Genomic DNA, 23995 nt, shown 5'->3' on the forward strand with positions numbered 1-23995 from the left:
AGAAACTTCCTGTGAGCGTTGTGAACGGGAATGTGGAAATAGGCGTCCTTGAGGTCTACGGTGGCAAGGAAGTCGTTCTGGGAGAGCAGAGGAAGTATCTGCTCGAGTGTGACCATGTGAAAGTGGTCTGAGTGTATGTAATGGTTTAGGTTTCTGAGGTCCAGAATGGGTCTTAGAGAGCCGTCCTTTTTTGGTATGAGAAAATATAGGGAGTAAACTCCCTTGTTTTGTTGGTGGGTAGGAACTGGTTCTATTGCACTTTTTTGTAGGAGGGAGATCACCTCCTGCTTTAAAAGTGACAAATGTTCCTGTGACATTGGGCGCTGTTTGGGTGGAATGGTTGGGGGGGGGTAGATGTCAGTTCTAGACAGTAGCCTGATTGAATTATCTGTTGCACCCATCTGTCTGAGGTGATGGTAGCCCAGACAGGAAGGAAATTGTGGAGTCTGCCCCCGACTGGAGTGGAATAGTTTGGGGGGAGTGGAGGGAAGTCACTGGGTGGGGGTGGAGGCAGAGCGGGAGGTGTTAGTTTTGCCTCTGCCTTTGTTGTTATTACCCCTGTAACTGCCTCTTTGGTAACCCCTAGTGAAGGTGGATTGGGTAGGGGCCTTGTAGGAAGTGGAGGCGCTGTCGGAGGAGTAGCGTCTGGTGGTGCTTCTAAAGGAGGAACGGCGAAAGGCGCGCCTGGGAGCTTGCGACTGCAAGGCTACCATAGATTTTGCCGTGTATGTGTCCTTTTTCATTTTTTCGAGGGCTACGTCGACATTAGGGCCAAACAGGTGTTTCTCATCAAAGGGGTGGTTGAGGATGGAACTCTGAACCTCAGGTTTGAACCCTGAAATGCGTAGCCAGGCATGCCTACGCAGAAGGACACTAGTATTTATTGACCTGGAGGCGGTGTCAGCTGCATCGAGGGCACAACGTGTAGGAAGGTGGATATCTGACTATGGTTACCCCCAACTTTTTGCCTAGTGTCTAGCTGGTTTTTCGACTTAGTTGGCCTGAGATCCTGCCATTCAGGGTCTCAGGCTGTCTGCTCTCTCTTTAAAATGGACTCCATGTACCCTAGGTACATACCCAATTGGTAAGGATCACCTTATTGGACCCTGTACAGTGTACCCTAGGTACCCAGGGCATAGGTGTACCCTAGGCCTCCCAGGGGCTGCAGCATGTATTATGCCACCCCTGGTCTGGCCTTCCAATCAGACACAACTGGCTGATCACTCAGCTGGGGCAAGGTCGTGTAATCACCCCTTGCTTAGATATAGTATACCTATATCTACCCTTATATATAGACACATGTGTACCTATCAGCCACTCCTATGCGAGGCCTTAACCATCCTGGAGGCAGAGTGCTTGGTAACATGTGAGATGGTGCTCTAGCATGAGCTGAGCTCGTCTGCAGCTTTCGGAACCATGTCCTTATAGCTGTTCTATGATATAGCCTACCATATACTCTTAAAGTGCCTTATAATCGTAAACGGTTATGGTAACTATGGTTTGGCTTTATCAAAACATGTCGTGTAAGGTGTCTAACACTTTGGAATAATACCCCCATACCATTTCTGGTGATGAGGATATTATTCCTCCCTTTTAGAGGGAGAGACATGTTAATATCCTACTTTGCTGTTTAACTCTCACCAAAGCCTCAGCATCACAAAATGGATGCTGCTGCCACAGACACGAGTCTGACCTCCTGCTGCTGGGAGCCCTCCCAGCCAGGGAGGCCTGGACAATAGGTTTCCTGCTTGGGGAGGTGCTAGCACCTCCCCAGACAGACTTTAGTGTATTGGGGCAGGGAGGGCTGAAAGGAATGAGACATGCCTGGGGCACACAAGGTGCTCCATGCATAGTCCAGTTCAAACCGGTGCTGGGGCACTCCAGCCCCAGCTCTGGCGCGAAACTGGACAAAGGAAAGGGGGTGTAGCCACTCCCCTTCCTGGTCCCACCCATAGGAGGGACCTTGCAGGTAGCCCAGCCCACTAGCCCAGTATATTAGTAGCTAGTTGGGCCCTGCTAAATTAGATTAACCTGAATCTGCAACTTGAACAGAAACTCTGGACCTTTGACATTCGACCTCAGGAAGAAGACTGAGGAAATCTCCCTTGTGGCCAAGGAGTGACCACCCTGGGCAACCAGGCACCATCCAGCGACCGCTGCTTTCTTTGCGACTGAATCCAACGAGGGACGACTGCAGAGACTGACCAGCGCCGAGACTTCCAGACACCTCTGAACCAGATCCACATCTCCAGCGAAGCTGAGACCCGTGGAGGCAACGAGGGACGTTGGACCGGCGACTTGGGAAAAGTGGCTAGGAACTGACTAGCGCGACTTCTGAGGCTGTGCTTGGGGAATTGAGAAGCCCCACTCCCGAGCACCATCTGCAAAGAAGATCATCTCCCCACACTTCACGTGTTCTGCGTGGGGCCCTTCTGCACCTGTGTTGCTCGACGTGTTGTCCGGTTGCTGGCCCGTTGGCTAGTAGCCTCTGTGACGACGAACCTTTACTTTCAACTTGCTGGTCCGGCTCCTCCAGACTGGCACCCGCTCCTCTGTGAAAGAGAAGCACCCCAGACCTTCCTGGTCTGCACCAGAAGCAAGTCCTCCATCCTGCGTGGGTTCCGCTTGCCAAGGCTTGTTGAGTCCTGACTCGACTTCGACGCCGCCGACAGCAAGAGCCTTCGCGGGATAGCTCACCTCCTGGTCCTGGTCTCCTCGACGTCTCCTGGTACCCGTGGCTGCTGCGACAAGCTTCACCTCTTCACCTGCATCTTCACGACATCGCCTGGTTCCTTCCCGGCTCCTGGCTGGTGACCTAGACTCTGTCCCTTCTGCTTGCAGGTTCCTTCCTTCTTGATCCCCACCTTGGGATCCACCGGACACTCTTCACTGACTGCCTGTCAGCAACTTTCCTTCAGGCATCCATAGAAGTCCACGACGAAACCCGACGCAAGTTCACACCTATGCACCCGCAGCCCGTGGGCTAGGTAACTTGGGTACTTCGGTGCTCACAAGAGTATTGACTATCCTAGGGTCTAATTTCCGAGTCTCGACTTTCTAGCTATACCAGAAGTGACCTAAAACTGCTTATTTCTAACTGCTAGTGATTCTATCGACTTTTACGCATTACGCGTCAGTGTTTCCACTCTGCACCTGAATCCCGTGGGCCTCCCACTTCCTAACTGTTGGTAGTATAGTGTAGTCCCAGCGATTCCCTAGGCCTAGGCCTATCCTGTGTTCGTGACAGTGGTCCTTATACCTCATACTTAGTATATGGTTTGCGTGGCCCCTAGGGCCTACCTGTATTACTTACCTGTGTGACTTAATGTATGCTTAAATAAGACTGTGTTGTACTTACCTCGAATCTCATAAAGAGTGCTTGGGACGCTGTCCGCTTGCCAGAGGCGTCCAGGAGTTTAGACTCCTTATCTGGCGGTGGAGCCTCACCTGATGCCTGGGAATTGGCACGTTTCCTCGCATTGGAGACTACCAGGGAGTCTAGTGGTGTGGGGCCTCTAATGTAGGTTGGATCTGTTGGGGCGGCCTTATATTTCTTCTCAATGAGAGGGTTGATGACCCTTGCTCTAACAGGGTCTTTAAAGAACTCTGGTGCGTGCTTAATAACCCCCTTAAGCATGGGCAGAATTGAGGTGGACCTCTGTGCAGTGTCAAATGTATCTAAGAGGAAATCTTTCTCCACGGGGTCTGTGTGGAGATCAACCCCATGGTAGTATGCAGCCCTATGGAGCAGCTGGTTAAAGCCCATTGTGTCCTCTGGGGGGGAGGGTCTGGAAGGGTAACGATCGTCCTGCGGGACGTTAGGGACGTCTGGGATGTTGTAGTCGTCCCATGGGTCTGGGGAGCCTGTAGGAGTAGGGTCCCCTGTTGGTTGGTTGTCCGCTCCGTCCCCTGTGTCGTAGATAATATCATCATCCTCATCTGGAGATGGTGTGGGAGAATTATGGGGTGGGGGCGGAGGAGGAGGCGGAGGCGGAGGAGGTGGTGAAGGAATCCTCAAAGGGGAGGTGGCAAAGTCTCTCCTTTTTGGTAGTGGAGCTGGTGCAGGCTTGTCCAGTTGTCTTTTTCTGGTGCTAAGCGTCAAATGCCCAGTCTTTGGATCCTTTACGAGGGTTTTTTGGTAAGGATCGGGTCGAAACAGTTGATCTGTAGGGGACAGATCCTTCGGTGCCGATGGTGTCGGAGCCGTGGGTTTTTTAGGCGTCAATTCGGCACTGTTTCTTTGTTTGGAACTGTGGGGTTTAGAAATGTCTTTTGTCTTCCTCGGTTCAGAGGTGGGTTTCGGCTTCGAGGCTTGGGAGTCGAGGCTCTTCGGTTTCTTGCTCGGCTCCGAGGATGTTACCGGTGTCAGTTTTCGGCGCAGAGTGCTTCGGTGTCACGCTCGGCGCAGACAACGAAAGGGGTGTTTTCTTTTTCGGTGCCGGTGTGGACGAGTGTTTTTCGGCACAGAGGGTAGGGTGGCTCGAGCCCGAGCTGCCTGAAGGCTTGATGGGCTTCTTAACCGGGCCCAGAAGCGAGGTATGGGAAGCAGTCTCTCGGTGTATACCTAGGCGCAAAGGCGTGACCAAAGCCTTTTTTAATGGCGTGGAGGGGGGTTTGGGGTCGGGGTCGACGTCTGTACTCACGCCCCTCTGTGCCGGAGTGATGTCCTCGACGTCGGAGTCGTCAGCTTCGGAGGCGCTGACGAGGCCTTCTTTGGTGTGCTGTTGTTCCGGAACATCGACGCCTTCTTCGAAGATGTCGTCTGGGATCGAAGTTGACGAGTGAGCCATAGTTCTCCTTGCTCATCGGTCCCAAATCGTGTTCTTCGATCAGAAGGAGGCGCAAGCTGGACAGTCCCTTGCCTCGTGTTCTGGGGAGAGGCAGAGGCAGAGGTTGCACACCTCATGTAGATCGGTGTGGGGAAACTTCGACCCACATCGAGGACACTTTTTAAATGGCGTCCTTTCCATCAGCCAGGACAGGAGGCCCAGGTAGGCCCGAAGGCCTTCGTCGACGACCGGAATCGAAGACTTCGATTGTGGAGAGTCGCGTCAAGTGTGGAGAACGCGATTGAGACAATACCGTCGAACGGGGAAGGATTGCGCACCGAACGGGAAAGCTGGAACGGTTCCGAACTGGAGCGCGAAGAACACATCCGACCCCGATGGCGGAAGTAAACAATCTGAGGATGGAGCCGAAGCCCATGCGCAATATGATTCAAAGGAGGAGTCACATACCTCGTGACTTCCAAAGACTTTCCAAGAGAAAAACAACTGCAACATCCGGGCCCAACACCAGATGGCGATCTATGCACAGTGTGTAATCTGCAGCTCATATGCCTCGAACGTCGTCCAGCTAAACATTGATTCTGTCCTCATCAACAACCTTTTGTTCCTTAAAGCCATTTCTGACAAATGTGGGTTCCTACAGAAAGCCAGGGTTGTGGCTGTTGGCTTCCCAACAAATCCTCAATAGGTACCATTAAAGCAGCATGAATGGACTTCATCTAGAGATCTTAAGCGACCAGAGAAAAGATTGCAAGGGAATTTAATTGCTGATTTCTTGCCATTGAAGAGATGGCTTCTCAGCAGTTTTTATATCCTGTCTGGAGAAAGAATATTTTCAGATGAGTTCCTATCATTCAACACTGATGTACATCTAGCATACGATGCATAGCTATGGCCTGTGGCTTAAACTAGATCCTTAACGGTAGGTGGCAATTAAGAAACATGGATTGGTGGCCAGAAGACACAAACATTCATTCAAACAACAAAGTCACCTCACTGACAATCTGCAGAACAGCAACATAGAGAGTCTTGGGAAGGGCTGGTAGATTGGGTTCGTTGTCCAACGGTACTAGCAATACATTGCTGCTGTCTAAAATCATTTGTGAACTTTTATGTGCTCCCCCTCTTTTCAGTGATTTCCATGAAGTAGTATAGGTCAGGCTCTCACATCAATGACTGTAGAATATACAGTGTTCATGCACTGCTAAAGGTGCCAACTTCATTGAGGGTACAGATGCTATAACCTCAATGAAGAAGATGGTACACAGGTGGAGTCACTCTATGTTCCCAAGCGGACTATCAGACAAAAGATGAGTACCTTGTCATAAGCAGAGCAAATGACAGCAAGGTCTTTATGAGATGCAATAAGCACAATAGGATGAAAATAGCATGAAAAGATCAAAGGAAGGAATATGTTACTTACCCTCTAAGCATCTATTCGTAGCCTGTAGACCTACAGATTCACATTCTATGTATACTGCAAGTTGTTTTTACTCAAAGAAGTTTTTTGACCGGCGTTGTTTCTCCTCCCCATCGAGGTACTGCGCTAGTACTCCTTTGTTAGAGGTTTTTTTTTCCCTTGCCATATACAAGTGCGGATATAGTCCGCTAAGTTAGCTTTTGCCGTTGCCCATGCTGTATTTGTGTGTATTCTTCTCACCATCTAACACCTGCCGGGAGACGAGAGGGTGCATGTGAATCTGCAGCACTACACGCTACGAATAGATGCTTTCAGGGTATTTAAATAATAAAAAATTCTCAGTTTCTTGTTCTCGAACAGTTTGGGCAGCTGCAAAACCAACCACTCGTGGTCAATTAATGAGAGATGCCGCTACGGCCAATAAAACAGGATCCTTACGTTGTATTGAACTTGAGGCTCAAATTACTTCTCTCACTCGTCTATACACATCCTGCCCTACTGTACCTAACCGCAAAAGTCTGGAATTAGCTAAAATGGACCTTTACAACTTATATACTTCCAAAGCAGAATATGCCCTTCAACGTCTAAAAGGGAGATATTATGAACAAGGCGAGAAAGCTGGACGACTACTTGCGGCACTCGAACAACGAGAAGCTTCTATAGCTATACCAGCAATTCGCACAGAATCGGGTGAAATTCTCACTAAGCCACAGGAAATAATTAACACTTTTGCATCCTTTTATAAAAAACTATATACTCCTGAAAATTCAACAACCATAGATCAAATAACTACATATCTCACTAATATTGATCTCCAATGTGTCGTAGATGATGACAGGCAGTTACTTAGTGGTGATATCACCAAGGAAGTGATAGCTGCAGTTATTTCCAAATTACCTTATCATAAATCCCCAGGTGAACACGGATTCCCTGCGGAATACTATAAATGATCTGGGGAAGAAGCAATTGACACTCTTTATTCTGCTTTCCCCGAAGCTGTCCAGTCTGCTTCTCTTGGACCTATTTCTAATAGGGCATTAATTGCAGTTATCCCCAAGCCGGGCAAAGATCCACTCGACTGCGGTCGTTATCGCCCTATTTCGCTAATAAACGGAGATGTTAAAATTCTTGCAAGCATTCTTGCAGCGAGACTTCGAAAAGTCATTCCCTCCCTAATACATCATTCACAGGTTGACTTTGTCCCAGGCCATTCATCCAGAAATCCTCTTCGAACATTAGCTCATACCTTATGGACCGTAAGGGTATTGAAGGAAGACTCAACCGCTTTCTCTGGACACAGAGAAAGCGTTTGACCGCATTAATTTGGTTTATCTGTTTGCCACTATGCTACATCTTGGTTTAGGAGAACGGTTTATTTCAATGGTTTGTTTGCTTTATGATAACCCCGCAGCCCAGGTTAATTGTGAAGGTTTTCTCTCTGATCCCTTTTCAATCCAAAGGGGCACCCATCAAGGCTGCCCCTTATCCCCCCTTTTATTCGATGGAACCTCTTGCCTCTCTCATTCGTCACTCGCCCCAGATTCAGGGTATACCTTTAGTGGGAGGAATATAATTATACTTGTACGCTGATGATATCCTACTCACTCTTCGAGGTCTCTCATTATTATTAAAGAGTTTTTAGTCATTTCTGGGTATAAAGTGTATTGGAACAAAAGTGAAGCTCTCCCACTCTCTTCTTGTACCACAAAAGCTTCAATAGATGGATACCCATTTTATTGTAAATCATCTCAATTAGAATACCTCGGAATTTTAATTAATTGTGGTTTAGAGGGAATGGTTTCAGACAACATCACACCTCTTATAACGCAAATGGAAACTGATTTTGCCAAGTGATCGCTTTTGAGTTTCTCCATGTGGGGAAGAATACAGGCGGTAAGAATGGTCACCTTACCTCGCTTTACTTATGTCCTGGGAATGCTTCAGATTACAATACCTTTAACCACACTTAGCCGTATAGAACCTCGCATACGGTCCTTTATTTGGGGAACTATGCGTCCTCGCTTATCTGCAGCTAAATTAATGGCTCATCGCAGGGTGGGTTAAGCTTACCATCATTAGAGCATTACTCCTTGGCCTTCTATCTTTCACAGTAGGCGTATTTACTCCCAGAAACAACTGACTCTCCTCAAAGGGTCATAACAGAGCACTCGTTACTTGACAGTGAAGATGGTTTTAGTTTTTTATACAGTACCCGTAAACCTCAATCCTCTCCCACACACCCTGTGCTCCATGCCACATATCCAGCATGGCAACTGGCGCATCGTTTACTAGGGATTACCCATCGTTTGCATTCTAAAGCTCCAATTTGGAAGAATGGAAGTATTCTTTTCAATGGTCGTGAACTCTCCTGGAGTGATTGGAGCTCAAGAGGAATCCTTACATTAGATCAGAATATAGCAGATGGTGAATTGAAATTCTTTGATCTTCTTTGTGAAGAATTTGATCTCCCTTCCCCTCAGGCTTCAAGATATTTACAACTTCAAAATTGTTTAAAGAAATGACTTGGTTCTTCCCCTTGGACACTAGACACATCGCCGATATTGCATTTTCTTCATACTAGGGGTCGACTTAAGGGTGTTATGTCGGGTCTATATTGCATTTTATTTAGTCATCTATACTCACAACCACTTCTTAATGCTCTTCGCAACAAAGGACAGGAGCGCTTACATATTACTATGGAGGAAGATACTTGGCCAGATATATTGGAAGCTCTGGATAAGGGTACTCGTGAGGCACATCTGAAGTTTTGTCTTTTTAAGACCTTGCATGAATGGTACTGGACACAATCAAAGTTGCAACGAGCAGGATTATCATCTCAGTCTAAGTGTTGGAGATGTTCTGCCCGTAATTGTGACCTTCTGCATATAATCTGTGAATGTCCCTTTATACAACCCTTCTGGTCCCAAATAGGAGACACACTAATGAAAACTATTCCTCTCACACTTCCCCTTACAACTGCCACAATCTTACTTCATAATCTTAGTAGTACTCATACTATTTCACGTCCTCAGACTCAACTTTTACATACTGCGCTTTCTACTGCCAAAATCTGTATCTTAAGACTATGGCAATCACCTCACCCTCCCTCCAAGCAGGATTGGATGGTCGCAATAATTCAGATGGCATCATATGAACGTGTAATATATAAGTTAGAAGATCATGAAGAAATATTTCAACAAGTTTGGACCCCTTTCTTCGAGATTACTGAATCTTCTCATTTTACGGTCTTCCTTTCTTTTCTTTTCCTAAGTAAGGGGATGATCTAGTTTTTCTATTTTCCCTTCTTTCTTTTCTCATCTTACTATTTATTCATTCTTCCGTTCTTAGACTCAGCTTCTCGCTCATCAACTTCCCCAATTATCTATCTTTGTTATTTATTTATCTAATTATCTATACATTCACTTATTTATTCATCTATTTATTAATTAATTTTTTACTATCTTTTATCATTCTAAAACACATCATAACATATTTATATTTGTATTAACGTAATAGTCCTAATTACACATATTCCCTTCTCTCATATTTTACTCTATTCAATTTTTCTCATGATAGTAATCAATCAGAGTCAGAATTTTCTAGTATAATATGCACAATTCGCTTATTTCCATTTTTAGCTTTCGGCTATTTGCCCCATCCCCATTTCTTATTTATAATTCTCCTTCTTTCTCTACTTTTACTTTTCATAATGTATGTAATTTGTATATTTTGCTAGACCAATATTGATCTGTTATGTTGTATTATATATTTCTTTAACTTGTATACCTTTTAATTCTCTTTTTATTTATTTTTTTATTTCAGCTTGATAACATAGAAAAGCAAGTAATTAATCAATCATGGCAATCAATACAGAAAATGAATACATTGTGTAATTTTAGCAAAAAAGTCAAAAATAGAGTAAGCGAGAACACAAGGTTGGGTAAATCAGACACAGCGGAGGATACCATGAGAAGGGGAGAAGACAAAAAGAGAGGGGGGGGGGGGGGGAAGTGCTCTCCAATTCAGAAAGGTTGGAGGTACCGAGTTAATCCAATCGGAGGTTCTGCACAAACGAATTAGGGACATTGCAATACAGAGAAAAGCAGACTCGCAAAAGGGTCTGTCAAAACATAAGTCAGTTTCACACCCCGTTATTACTAACTCAGAAGAAAATGCCACCTGAATGTTAAGGGAGCTATTAATAAACAATTGGACATCTTGAAGAAATGCATATAGTTTAACACAAGAAAAAAACATGTGTACATCATTGGCTGCCGACAGGCCACATCTTGAACAACCCTGAACACCACTGGCTCCCCATTTTGAAATTTTGGCGGGGGAAAAATACAAATCGAACAAAGCCATGTAGCTTTGGGAACGTAAGCTCCCGGAGATTAACACAGCATTAGAAAGATCAAATGCATGAATAATATCTATACCAACCTTACCGAACTTGACTTCTAATTTCGCATTCTGAGAAGAGAGATCGTCGGGAAGACCTGACAATAAATTTTGGTAGAGGGCCCCTATTCGAGCCTTCCTTAAAATCAGATCCATAAGTGTATTTTTAGTAAGTGCGGTAGGGGTATTATAGAGAAGATGGCCTGTATAGCTGCGTATCTGCAAATACTTTAAGAATTCATGTGAGTCCAATCCATACTTGTCTTTTAAAAATGCAAAAGAGGCCAAATTGCCCTCATAAAGTAAGTCCCCCAATGTAAAAATACCTTGGGATCTCCACCGAATTGTAACAGAATCTTGCAAAATGGAGTGTAATAGCCTAGCGGCAGCCAAAGGTGTGTGAAAGATAATTTTGGGGATTAACCATTTCCGACGCACCTTCCTCCAGACTGAGTGCATAGCTGAAATAACCTTAAACTTAGTTTTTTTGTAGTAACTGGGTTCAAGGACCGACAGAAGAGACTTCTTAGCCTCTTCTCCTAAGCGGATCTCAAAGATAGAGGGACTACAGGATGGTGGGAGTGAAGCTCGTGAGCCAAAAAGTGGGAAAGCCAGATGTTGAAGTAAAGCGCCCAATTATATAACCGCAGACTAGGGACTGACCACCCACCCCTGTCTAATGGTAAATGCATCCATTTAGCAGCCCTACGGGGAAAACTATAATTCCACAAAAACCTATTACAGCATCTTTCTGCACTGATAAGACTAGATTGGGCAAATTCCAGGGGGATAGTCCTAAAAATATACAAAAACTTTGGCAAAATCAACATCTTTACTACATTCCTCCTACCGAATAAAGAAAGATGTAGATTATCCAGCCTGCGCAGAGTAGAGTTGCAATATCTATAATAGGTAAGATATTCATTTCAGGTAACTGCTCTACTGCAGCCGAAATTATAACCCCCAAATACATTGTGCTTTGCACGACTGGTGGCTCCGATGGTCCCATAGCGGACGATTGAATAATCTGGGTTTTCTGAACATTAAGTTTATACCCTGAAAGTCGACCAAAATATTGCGCCACCTTCTTGATGGCCAAAAATGAAGATGACACATTGCTGGTTAAAACAATGTCATCGGCGTATGCCAAAGCTTTAAAGTCGACCGCATTAATCTTAACAGGCAAAATATTACTAGAAAACTCTATTTTATTTATAAAAGGATCGCTATAAAGAGCAAATAACAGGGGCGAGCAGGGACAACCCTGTCTTGTGCCCCTTTTAATATCAAACGGCCTTGAGAGCAACCCTGAAATTGACAAAGTTGCTTGAGGGGCGATATAGAGTGATCGTAAAGCATGTATAAAATTAGGAGAGAACCCCTTCCACTGGAGAACCTTCCACAGAAAACCCCAGGCAAGCCTGTGGAACGCCTTTTCGGCGTCCAACAGGATTGCTCCGAGGGGAGATCGCGTGGCTTGAGCCCAATCCAGAAGAGCTATAACAAGGCGGACCATCCCTTCCGGGGATAAATCCGAGTTGCCGGATAGAAACTAGTGGGGATATCACCGATGCTAGTCTAGCCGCCAGGATCTTTGAGAAGATTTTGCTGTCCGTATTAATCAATGAGATCGGACGAAACGAGGCGGGATCCAGCTCGGGTTTGCCTTTTTTTTTTTTTTTAAACAGAATGATAGTTGTAAAGAGCCAAGAGTCTGGAATCCTACCAAGCTGGGCGTCTCTAAGGGTCATTAAAAGGTCCTCCTGAATCTCCGACCGGAATGTGCTGTAAAATTCCAAAGGGAAAGAATCAGGACCAGCTGCCTTGCCGCTGGCCAATGAATTTAATGTGGTTTCTACTTCATCCCATACAATGGGTGCGGCGAGAACTGTATTTTGATGATCCGAAATTTTTACTGTATTGAGTTCATCAATAAAAGCACTGAATTCGAAATCTACAGTGGGGATTCTTACAGCACCCGTTGTAGTGCAATTAATAATCAAAAGATTATGGTCCGACATAATTCTGGGGAAAATAGCAATTGATGAAGTATCTGCCAGTTGATCTGATACAAAGAAATAATCCAAACGAACCATTTTCTTATGGGGAGCAGAAAAGTATGTAGAGCCATCTATATCTTTACAATAACGAAACCATAAATCAATCATAAAATGTTCTTGCACAAGAGCTTGCAAAGCTCTATAAACTCTAGGCTTTTGGCCCACGTAAGTCTGCCCTCCAACTATGTTGAAATTGGCTGATAAATTAATGTTAAAGTCCCCACAGAGACAGATAGGCTGGGGCCATAAAGCCAATTCAACATTTAAGAAATCTTAAAGTACAGGGTCGTCCAGATTTGAGCTATACACGGTGCAGACTGTCAGGGTTGAGCCATTAATCAAGAGCTCCGCGATTGCCCAGCTCCCCCCGGTATCTTGGCTGGATCTTAAGCATGAGCCTACCCCACGTTTCATTAAAATAGCCACCCCCCCCTTATCATAGAGGTCTGGTGAGAACACACTATTAGGTCAAACCCAGGAATTTTAAGACATTCTCTATTGTTCCAACGAACGTGAGTTTCCTGCAGACAGAGTACCTCTAAATGGAGAGCTTGGATAACCCGTACAAATAAGGCTCGCTTTTTCCCATTATTGAGACCGCAGACATTCCAGGAAGCAATAGAAATTTTACCCGATGCCATTGAGGATTTTAAGAATAAACATCACAATTATAATAATTATAATACTTCTCTGATTTAATCCATGATTACCATGATAGAAAGAATCTGTTTCAAGCTTATTTTTTTAATGCGCCCCAGCCCCACCCACCCAACCCCCCAAGCAAGGCAGGGATCGAAATCCCAGTGATGGAGAAGCTGGTATGAGCAAGGATCCCCCCCAAGAGTCGCTGCCAATTCCAAAGAAATTTTTTTTTTCTTTCCAAAATAGAAAACTGTAATGAAATACACCTCTCAAGAGAACCTTAGCCCGTCTAATAGCTAAAGAGAAAAGGAAAAAAGGTATATCGTTATGAACTTAAAGTTACATACAATTACATTTTACATTTATTGCAATATGTACAGAAATGCTTTTGCTTGGATTTCAGACTCAAAAAATCTAGTCTGGCCTTGGTGGGTAATTTTAAGTTTAGATGGAAAAAGCAAAAAGACTTGAGCCCCCTTAGACTGAAAAGGGGCAATCAGCTGGAGAAGCTGCCACCTCCGCTCTACAGTGACTGGACAAAAGTCGGGTCTAACAAAAAACTGACAGCCTTTTCCAAACCTTTGCCTATCAGGCCTGGCTAGATCATAGATCCTTTCTCTAGCTAAAAAATTATGTAGGCAGATTAAAATGGCAGGAGGTCTGTTGTCTGTCTGGCCCAAACGGTGCTTTGGTTTAAAGGGGAAACGGTGGGCACATTGGATCTCCAACCGCCAGTCCCATTCCTTCACCTCTGGAAATGCTTCTGTGAATAAGTCGATGACAAACTGACGGGTGTCCGAACCTTCCGTGCCCTCAGGAACCCCAAGAATTCTTACCTTTTAATTCTCAATAAAGAATTATAACACAAAAAAAAAAAAGGATGGAGCCAGTCACTGGGAGATATTGAATTGTGTATTCTGTGTGCGAAAGTGTTTCCACTAGGGAGTCAGTTGGCTCCTCTGTAGTGTGCATGGGGGGCTTGTGGTACTCTGCTGCTTTTTGGATGACGTGGTATGAGGATGTCATCTGGAGGTGATGCTTTTGAAGGGACTGGCAGCTCCATATCTGGGTCAGGCAGACCACATCATTATCATCCCAAGGGTCTCCCCTTCTTCCTCCTCGTGTGGAGAGGGTATTAGTGTTTGTGGTGACTCTGGGGGCCTGAAAGACATTGGACTTGTGCCCTGTGTTCCTGTGACACTTTTGTTTGGTGGAGGCAGTGGTGAGGATTGATCCTGAGCCTGCCTCTTGGCATTTCCTTTACGCTTTTCCTGTATAAATTGTTGCAGTCCCTAAGAGACAATGCCTTGTTCTTCACCTGATCTCTGGGTATGAGTCTTTTGTTTTTTTGGAGCCAGTGGTGTATCCTCAGAAACTTTGTGTGGCCTGGAAACCCCAAGGTTGAGACTTTTCTTCTGGTTAGTAGATTGCAAGTGTTATTTTTCAGTCCTTGGAACTGAGGTCTGCTTTGATTCTGATGCGCTCGAGTCTGATTGTTTCTTCAGATCGGATGACTTTCTGGGGGTCACACCCCGATTGGCATCCTACGGTGCCGATGTGTTTTCCGTTGCCGACATAGACTTATGCTTCGGTAATAGTGAAGTGCCGGAACCGTCCCCGTGCTGTGGTCTGTAAGCTAAATTGGGATCGAGAACATTCTCGTCCCTTCTCGGCTGTGAGGCGTTCTCATGGTGTAGGCCTGAGCTCAAGGACTGTGATGCACCATGGCGTAGAGGGGATGGTGGAGGGGAGTGTAAGATTTTCTTTACACGGGGGTCGACTGTACTTCGAGTATGCAGCGCTGTCTTGGCCCTCAGCCCAGAATCAGAGATGTCTCTCTGCGATGTGGGCCCCTCTTCGTGCACCAGAGCGTGTTCTTCCCGAGAGGATGAATCAGAAGCGACTTAGTAGGGGCTGGCGATGACAACTCCATCTCCTACAGGAGATGTGCTTTGCTTTCCACGTCTCTGTCATGCAAGAACTCTGCCTTGGCTGCCCTTTCCCCAGTGTGTGCCAGGCATCGATCCCTAAGGGCCCAAAGAGTCTTCTTGTATTTGAATAATGTGCAAGCTGCGCCCTCGTCCTCTTTATGTTCCGGAAAGAGACATAAATTACACGCCTCATGTGTATCAGAGTGTGCGCACATGGCTCTTTTTTCATCTCCATCACCTAGAGACAGTCATTCTCGAAGGGTGTGTGTGTGTACTGGGTGCCGGGTAATGAGTCCCCGGCTCCTAGAATCCTTGAGTGTCGTCTTCTGGATCTCCGGTCGCATTCTTCTTGATTGTAGGCCACGTGGGTCGTATGCTCCAGAGATCCAACGCAGTTCGTCTGGGTCCGATGGCGGAAAAATACTTTCTAACAAATGAGCTGCTGTACATGCGCAATACCTCGAGGGGGAGGAGAACCTACGCCGATCATAAAACTTCCTTGAGGAAAAACAACTTGCAGAGTCCGGGCCAAACACCAGATGGCAGGAGTATACATAGCATGCATAGCTGCAGCCAACCCATGCTACGAATACTAAGCTATCTAAAGAAAGAAAGGATTCAATACAGCAAATGAAAATGCATACACGGGACGGAGACATCTGAGCATGCAATAGGTAGACATTTAAATAGTTAATGCATAACATACAAAAGGAGCTAGCTTGTTTGAGTGGAGGTAGGGTGGCTTGAAGGCTTCTACAACAAGTGGTCTTGAGAAGACATGGAAGGAAGGACGTTGGTCATATGTGGTGCTTAGAGTGAAGTGGTGGGGATGCAATCAGTAACAACTTGTAATGACAAAAGAGAGATGTAGTACGAAAGGAAATAATGAGCTCTTTAGGTCGACTATAACAAGTATGGAACTAGGGACACTAAAGTGACCCGTTTGCCCTGTCTACTGGTGTCAAGATCAATTCACCTATGCAAGACACCTGTAAGGGAGAAAGAACATTATTCCATGTCTAACCGAAAACTGAAATGTAACTGAGCTGCCCCCTTGGTGGATTTCTACATACCTGAGATGTCCCACAGCCTTGGTTCGCACGAGAGAAAGGAGGATATAGTCGTTTTGCTGTCCCTGAAATCTGTCAACAGTAGTTACCTAAGAGGAAAAGAAGCATACTACATAATTATGAGGCATATGAAAACACATTGGGGACTTTGTGTTACTGAAAGTCTGGCTGAGGTTTTTTCAGTTCCAATGGTTCCATTGAAGAATGATTTAAGTACTAACCAGTTTTCACAACACCCTAAACAATAGCTTATCCCTCTTAATGGGTAAGCAAAAACAACATCAGGTTGAAGCATGTTGTGTATGCTGACAAGTGGTTTCCATACAGATGATAGATATATAGTTAACCTTGAATAATAAACATGTGATCAACACGAATTCACACAAGCATCTTTTCACTTGCTTGTATAAGTGCTAACTGTAAAGCCACATGATATACAAAGGAATCATCTTCCAAACTCTCTCGCAACAGAACAGTTAAGGTTGGATGCCAGTATATAGCACACAAGGCAATTTCTGCACTGCCTACAAGCAAGTCATGCTGCCTGACAACAGTTAATATATGTACAGGAATACATTGAGAGACAGAATTAAACAAGTATATCCAACATTAAAAGGAACAAGAAGAGTGAAGGGAAGACAGCCTGCCTCAGACGTGGGAAGGTATAGATTATATTCTTACTTTATTTGGTCGCCCTATTACAGGGTTGTTTCCACAGCGCTGGTTGATCACATCGCGGATAAGATGCTTCTGCCCATTGTAGGTGGTCAGAATGCTGATCCTCTCTGCAGGGTAACCCAAGAGACGCATGTACATGAACAGAGCCACAGCATACTCGGCCTCACCCAGATTCTGCCAAAAAGAGAAGAAATGATCGCAATGCATCCTTGAAATACTGGTAACATTGTAAACTCCTCAGTCACATTCATGAAACGAGGTATGACCTTCGACTGAGAGCTAACATTTCTCCACTTTTACAAAGGAGGAATGACATTGGCCTGCTAGATCCCTGCCGAAGCTAAGAAAGGTTATCATGTAGCTGCTTTAGAACGCATTATTACATAGTGATTAGTGTGGTGCATTACGTGGGTGGAAAACGAACTCCTGTATATTAGCAGCTACGGTTCAAATGGAGCTAATTACCCATCTACGTTTATGTGAGAGTTAATAAATTAAGTATAGGACGGAGTTAGTATTGAGACCGGAGAATAAATATTTGAGTTCAGGTCGGATTACAGTGTGTAATGTGTCCGACATTGGTTTTCCCTTCATTAAGCAACTTTTAGAAAACGTTTTATCAGGAGCATTACAGGGTTAAAGATGGCAACATAATCAACCAATTAAAAGTCAAATGTGGCAGGAAAACAGTACAATAGAAATACAGAATACTGTATGCCGCAAATCAGACTCAATATACATTAAAAAAAAACTGCAAAAGTAAGTTCGACAAATGTAACCTGTAGCATTTTACAGGGTGACACAAGGCGAAGAGGTACAATAGTGGAAAAATATAAACAACCAAACTCTCAACACAGGCAGTAAGGTTTGTTCGATTATAGGTCCTATGTCCTTGGCAATAATCAACTAAGGAGGAGGGCAGATATGCAAAATGTAATTCGGTCTTTTGATAGAAGTTAAGAAGTAAGTTCCGTCTTCTCAAAATGACACATTCTACCCTTAACCGTTATTACCAATTTTCCACAGCATAGAGATGCCAGAATTTACCAACCATACACCCGACTCGGTAGATCCTGAGTCCTTCACTTAAGAGAAACTGACAGCCTGGCATCCTGTAGCAGCCAAGACATCAACCTACTACAGAAAATTGAACTCCTTGTTCAATTTTAATTGACAATTTCCCTATGTACCACCAGGTACAGATACGTTTTTTGTTATGTCATAAATCTGCAAACGTTTTGCCCACCTGAACAATTTTCTTAAAAAAATCTTTTTATTAACATTTGCAAAATCAGTTCGTTACAGATTTCAATTAAACAACAGATATATTGTCCATTTCTGGTGTGAAACGGGGGTATGGGTGAAGGAAGAAAGAGGGGGGTAAGGGTGAGGGAAGAAAGGGGGGATAGACGGGCTCAAGGGAACACCCTAACAGTTTATTATGGAGATCATACTCATTCTATAATGTTTTGAGTCAGAGAGCTTTTGTATTATTGCATATTGAATTTATACCAGACAGAAAGAAAATATTGCCTAGTCTATCCTAAAATAAGAGGATATTAGTAAACGCAATATCTGTTCCAAAAGCTTCTGAGTATGTCGAATGGTGTGCCAATAGTTAAGGCGTAAAGGTAACCTGTAGAGGGCTTGATTTGGTAGACTAACTTACCTGTTGCCTGTTTACTTTCCTACCAAGCACGAAGGGATCTATGCACTTTAATCATCACGTTTTCTTAGAAAGGACAGAGTTGTGAAGGCAGAAGTCTATGTTCCCCAGGGAAATATCTCTCTTAGGAATAATGTTAAAGGGGAGTGCCTCTAATCAGACCGCACAAAGCAGTGTACTGTTTCTAACCCTCAGGCAGCCCAGTGCAAAAGTTGAATGAAAGGAGTCAGGGAGATCAGGGCATGCAACTATGGTGCAAGATGCAAGCTTTTGCTCATGCAGAAGAGCAAAGATGTCTAATTTGATTGTGGGTTCCTCTGTCAGTGGAGACTTAATAAAAGTGGGTGGGGAGAATATGAAAGTGCCAGAGAGCAGATAATGTCTATTTCCAGTGGAGCCACCACATCTGCACTTCCATGCAGAGTTATCCCCAGCAGTCACAACACAGCCCCAGTATTTACGAATCATTTGAGTTGCCTTGTGGTGGCCTCATAAGTCAGTAAATGCTAATCAGCCAGCGGGCTTGATCAATTTGAACCCGGATAGTTTTAGCCATGCTTTTATTTTACAAATAAAGGTAAAAGTTGGCAATGCCATGCAGAGCATGTAGTGAAACATGTCTGTGTGCTCTCAGTAACTACCTAGCTCTTTACAGCTAACCAGATCGACCCTGAGCTTGTTCCAGCAGCTCTTCTGACATTAGTGTCTGGTGAGGTGAAAAAGGAACAGTGCCCGCTACTAAACAGCGCAAAAGAGACTGAAAGCGAGTCCTCGAGGATAAAGAGGTGACATTATAGCAATTATAATCAGAATCTCTGCCAAAAGGATAATGGAGGATATGGTTTCTTCCTTGAGGCAAGGGCAAAGTGTCAGAGCACTATGCGTTACGGAAAGGCTGCGGCATGGTGGGATCAGTGTATGGGCTCGATCTCAGTTGAAGTACAGTCAGCTTGGAGTCAGAAAGCACAATTGTTTGAACTATGTAGATGTAGCACAGCGTCAGCATCTGTCAATGCTCAGGAGTCTGCGTGGGTTGTGGCACCATCACTGATGTCAGCAACAAAGCTGATGCAGGGATGTAAATGCTGGAGTCCCAGTCAGAACACCTTGCAGTTACTTGAGGCCCGAAGGCGCTCCAGAGGGAGCCGGTAGCATGAGAAAGACGCAGCATTGCCTCACAAAACTCTTTGATTTGCAGAGGTGTTGCCAGAGGACCAGGAAACTCCTGTTGTTTAAAGACGAGAGTCTGAATATCCTACAAAGGAGATCGAATTAGAGAGTGAGACCAAGAGACATGTGTAGGCTCTCATACCTTCTCAGGAGATTAAGAGAAGTGTGAAGTGGACGAGTCCCGCTTGGACTTCTTGTGCTTCTTTTTTTGACCTACCTAAATGCTTCGACCGCGATGAAGGTCTGCTGCTGGACCGGGACTTTCCCTTCAACTCAAACCAGTCACGCCGTGGAGTTTTTCCATGTTTGGCAACATACAACTTCGGCTCACTGTCCCAGATTGCTTTTGGATTCATCAAGGTGTAGTCACTACAGGCCGAGGAGTCGTGGTTTGGTCCCTAGCACGAAAGACAAATCTGGTGGATCCGTCACAGACATTTTTTTTTAACAGCTCCTACAAAGCTTCAACCCTGTAGAATTATTGGGTGACATTATCCCTTGCACACTGGTATGTTAATATGTATGGATTTAGCAAGGAACTGGCGACAGCGCGTATAGGGGATACCTATACGAGTCATCACATTTGACTACCAGAGCGGAGTGGCATGCACACAGAGCTGCGCAACGCCAGCTACCAGCATGTAAGGGTACCCTTGAAGATTTTCCGGATCCAATCTGACGCCTGGGGAATATTCAATTGGTAAGAAATCTGTGGTTAAAAGTATCCATCAGAACAGCCATGAGCAGGATTGTGACCCCTATCCATCTTTCTAATTACCAGCAGAGAAGAACAGGGGTTTGACCATGTGGCCATTAAGGTATTGGGCGAGCCTTGTTAAAAGGGAACAAGGGCTCAGAAGTAGCTGTCCCAGGCATAAAAATATCTGTGAGGACCTTTGTTTTGGTCTCATCTGAGGGAAGCTGAAAATTCAGAGCCTCAGCTGCCCTCTGGATCACAGCTCCAAAGAAGGCGCTTTAATTCACTGGAGGGCCAAGTGGAGTGTCAAGCCCTCCATCAGTAGAGGTCTCAAAGTCACTGGCCTCTTGTAAATCCATGTAACAGGCATCATTTGTGTAGAGGGAGAACACAATCATCCTCATCATTATATACACCGTGGGTTGTTCCTTGATCTAAATCAGAACCAAAAAGATAATGGATCCTCTGCTGGCAAGTACGCTCTTGGAAAAGCATCGGGTCATAGTCTGGGTGCATGAAGACCGGTGGAGTTTGGTAATCTCTTTCGCAACATCGGTCGAGATTGAGCCAAAGCTAATTTGGTGTCTGACATCGGTATCAATACCAGTTCCTCTTCCAGCACCAGTGGCATTGGCCCTGGCATTGACGTGGAAGGGACCAGTGCAGGTCCTGGAGCCAGGGTGGCAGCCTGTACTGGTGTTGGTACGGGGTCCAAAACGCATCACAAGAGGTCAGACGGTGCGGAGGATGGATCCGTGGTGATAAACTGATGAAGGGCCCCTGCTGGTACCTTGAGGACTAAATGTGCAACAAAGGGAACCGGAAGTACGGCAAGAATCTGCACCATGGGTTATATGATGGCTGCAATTTGCTTTGTTGTCAATGGCCGGGGAAACTCAGGGTGCACCAGAATCAACTGAGGGACTGGCTCCAAGAACAGAGACCCCAAAGGTGAATGACTCACATCAGGTCAGCCTTGCGCCTTCTCTTTAGATTCAGAGTGAGTGGACTTTGATTTATAAGGGAGTAGTTCGAGTTAGAGCTTATGATTTTTCCTCCATCACCACCGCATTCATGACCGCAGACCTAAGATCAGATCACGATAAAGACCTTTTAGACCTCCTACTGACTGCGGCAGTGAAAATGGTTCTAGCCAATTGGAAAGACACAAGCAAGACCTCATACAAAGGCTGGTTCAACTGGATCACGCACCTTAGAGGGGCGGACAACATTGCACTACAGAACTCACCCTGGAGACCAGCATAGAGAGGAATGTGTAAATCACTTGACACGTACCTGATTTTTACCCACCCCCATGAAAACAACTCCCTCCGGGGATACTAAGGTAAAGGCAACTGAGCGCAACTGCCATGGCCCCTCAGGGCAGTAGGTGTTCCAACAGGTAACCCTATCCCTCCACAAGCAAGCTAGCCACATGTCAAAAGACTTATAACCACAGAGCCTGTCTTCTTGCTCTTTCCTCAACCCTTTCTCTCCTGCCTTTCTTTTCTTTCATTTTTTTTTTCTTGTTCTTAGCAGAATACGTCATGTGGGGTTAGCTAAATATATGTGTCAAAGTACCTCAAAACGAGACTGTAAAAACGCGATTGGCTAACCCTGTAAGAGAAATGCACATGTCTTTGCTTATAAAAAATTTAATAAAATACTTTGAAATAAAAAATAAATTAAAAAAAGAGCTTGACCTCCTGGGGGAACGTGATGGGGAGCGGCACAGAGTCTGTGCCTTCCATTTCGAGTGGGAGGACAGCATGCGCGAACAGCACAAGTACTTCTTGTGTTCATAGACCTACAGCTTCACTTCAAGGTCCCCGATCACCTTCTTGCGCATAAGGGCACTTTTGTGCCACGACAACAAGTCGATACTTAAGCCAACACACAAACCTCATCTGGGTCTATGACTGACATTGGTTTTCTGCAGTTGCAGCATTGTCTGAAACCGGTCGTTTTAAACAATGCTGTTGTAGCTAGAACACTAATTTGTTTTTAGCAGTCATTAGAAGACCAATGAAATTGGGAGCAGAGCTTCGGATCAGTGTTTGAAGGTGCAGAGAGAAATGAACAGCAATGCTGATGGAAAATTTTACGGATACAGTTTGGTGCCTAGGGATTATTTTAAAGTGATGAATCTCCAGTTAGAAGTATCCATTAGAATTTCCACACTATGAAGGTAAATGTCCTAATATAAGATGAGCTGTTGTCCATCAGTTAGGTAAAGCAATTAGAAGTGTATATACCCTAATCAGAGTAATTTCTAAAATATTACATCTTGGATTACAATAAATCTGGCCTCGGGATCAGCATAAAGTTTGCCTATTGCAGGTGTTTCCTAACTCTTATCGGAGAAGCCCCTCTTCTGTTGCTTCTTAAATGAAGCTAGGTGAATCAAAAACCTGCCTCAATGTGCCCAGAGGAATCTTATACATTTCAAATGTAATAAAATATGTTTATTGGACCATCAGGGCAGGCAATATTTGGTATTCCAACAAAGGTCCTTGGTTGACAAGACCTGTCAACTCCAAAATGTATTCTCCTCAACATCTTTGAAGATGTGGAAGCCAGCCACTACACACCAAGGTCTAACACTTGCCCAAAGGGACACAAACTCTGCTCCTCTAGTAGATGGAAACAAGGCATGAATTAATGCATGTTTCTTGAACAACTGCATTTTGAGGAGAGAAGTGGCCCTTCACAAAAGGAAATGTCAGGGACACAAAAAAACAAAATTTAATTTGGACTAACTACCTGTGGAACTTTGTACCCTTGATGTTGTTTCTATTGCATTTTTATTCCTATATACATCATATTTCCTGAAATGAGTAATTTTGCCAATCTCTCATCCTGGGATCATTTTTCATATTGGCTATGAAATGTCTGACAACTGTTTACTGGTGCTGCTTATGAAGTGCTTTATAGTAATGCCATTAAATAAGTTAAAAATACATGTTTTATGGACAGCAGCCATACTGACTTGAATGTCATGAATTTATGCTAATTGGATTTTGGCACTTAATGGGGCTACACTGGCCCTTAACATTCAGTCTAATACAATTTCATTATTGCATTATAATAGGATCACGCCAAGTGCCAAGAATTGGCAGAGACCTTGATCACAACAATGGCAAACAGAATGAGGGCAAAAAGGAAGGACAAAGTCATACGGAGCCCCAGCTTACAATTCTTTGAACTACATAGCCAAACTCTGTGGACTCGATACTAGGCAAACAGGGGAATGGAAAGCTAAGGCAGGGAAAAGACAATTAGATATTTAGAGCAAATTATGTTCATCTCCTGAAAGTCTTCAGAAAGGTTACACGCCCAATATGTAAAGCAGGATGCTATTGAGGGAAAGACTGAATCAATGTCAAAACAAATCATGGAGACAGAAGTAAATTGTCACGCTACAGAGAAGGAGTTGTGAGACACGAAGTTAACTTCTGTTGACTTCCAGGAAT

The 23995-nt window shown here is 44.6% G+C and overlaps 1 protein-coding gene across 2 annotated transcripts in view; it reads right to left on the reverse strand.

Annotated features, from left to right (window-relative positions):
- AQR (aquarius intron-binding spliceosomal factor) overlaps positions 1–23995 on the reverse strand; it is a 396399-nt gene that overhangs the window by 46970 nt on the left and 325434 nt on the right. For both annotated transcript variants that reach the window (XM_085627198.1, XM_085627199.1), the window contains exons 31-32: positions 16993–17163; positions 16315–16400 (exon numbers count right to left, since the gene is read on the reverse strand). In XM_085627198.1, the coding sequence (XP_085483324.1) occupies positions 16315–16400; positions 16993–17163 (257 nt within the window). The remainder of the gene's footprint in view (positions 1–16314; positions 16401–16992; positions 17164–23995) is intronic.

Source organism: Triturus cristatus, chromosome 9 (genome assembly GCF_964204655.1).
Source record: "Triturus cristatus chromosome 9, aTriCri1.1, whole genome shotgun sequence".
Classification (NCBI taxonomy): domain Eukaryota; kingdom Metazoa; phylum Chordata; class Amphibia; order Caudata; family Salamandridae; genus Triturus; species Triturus cristatus.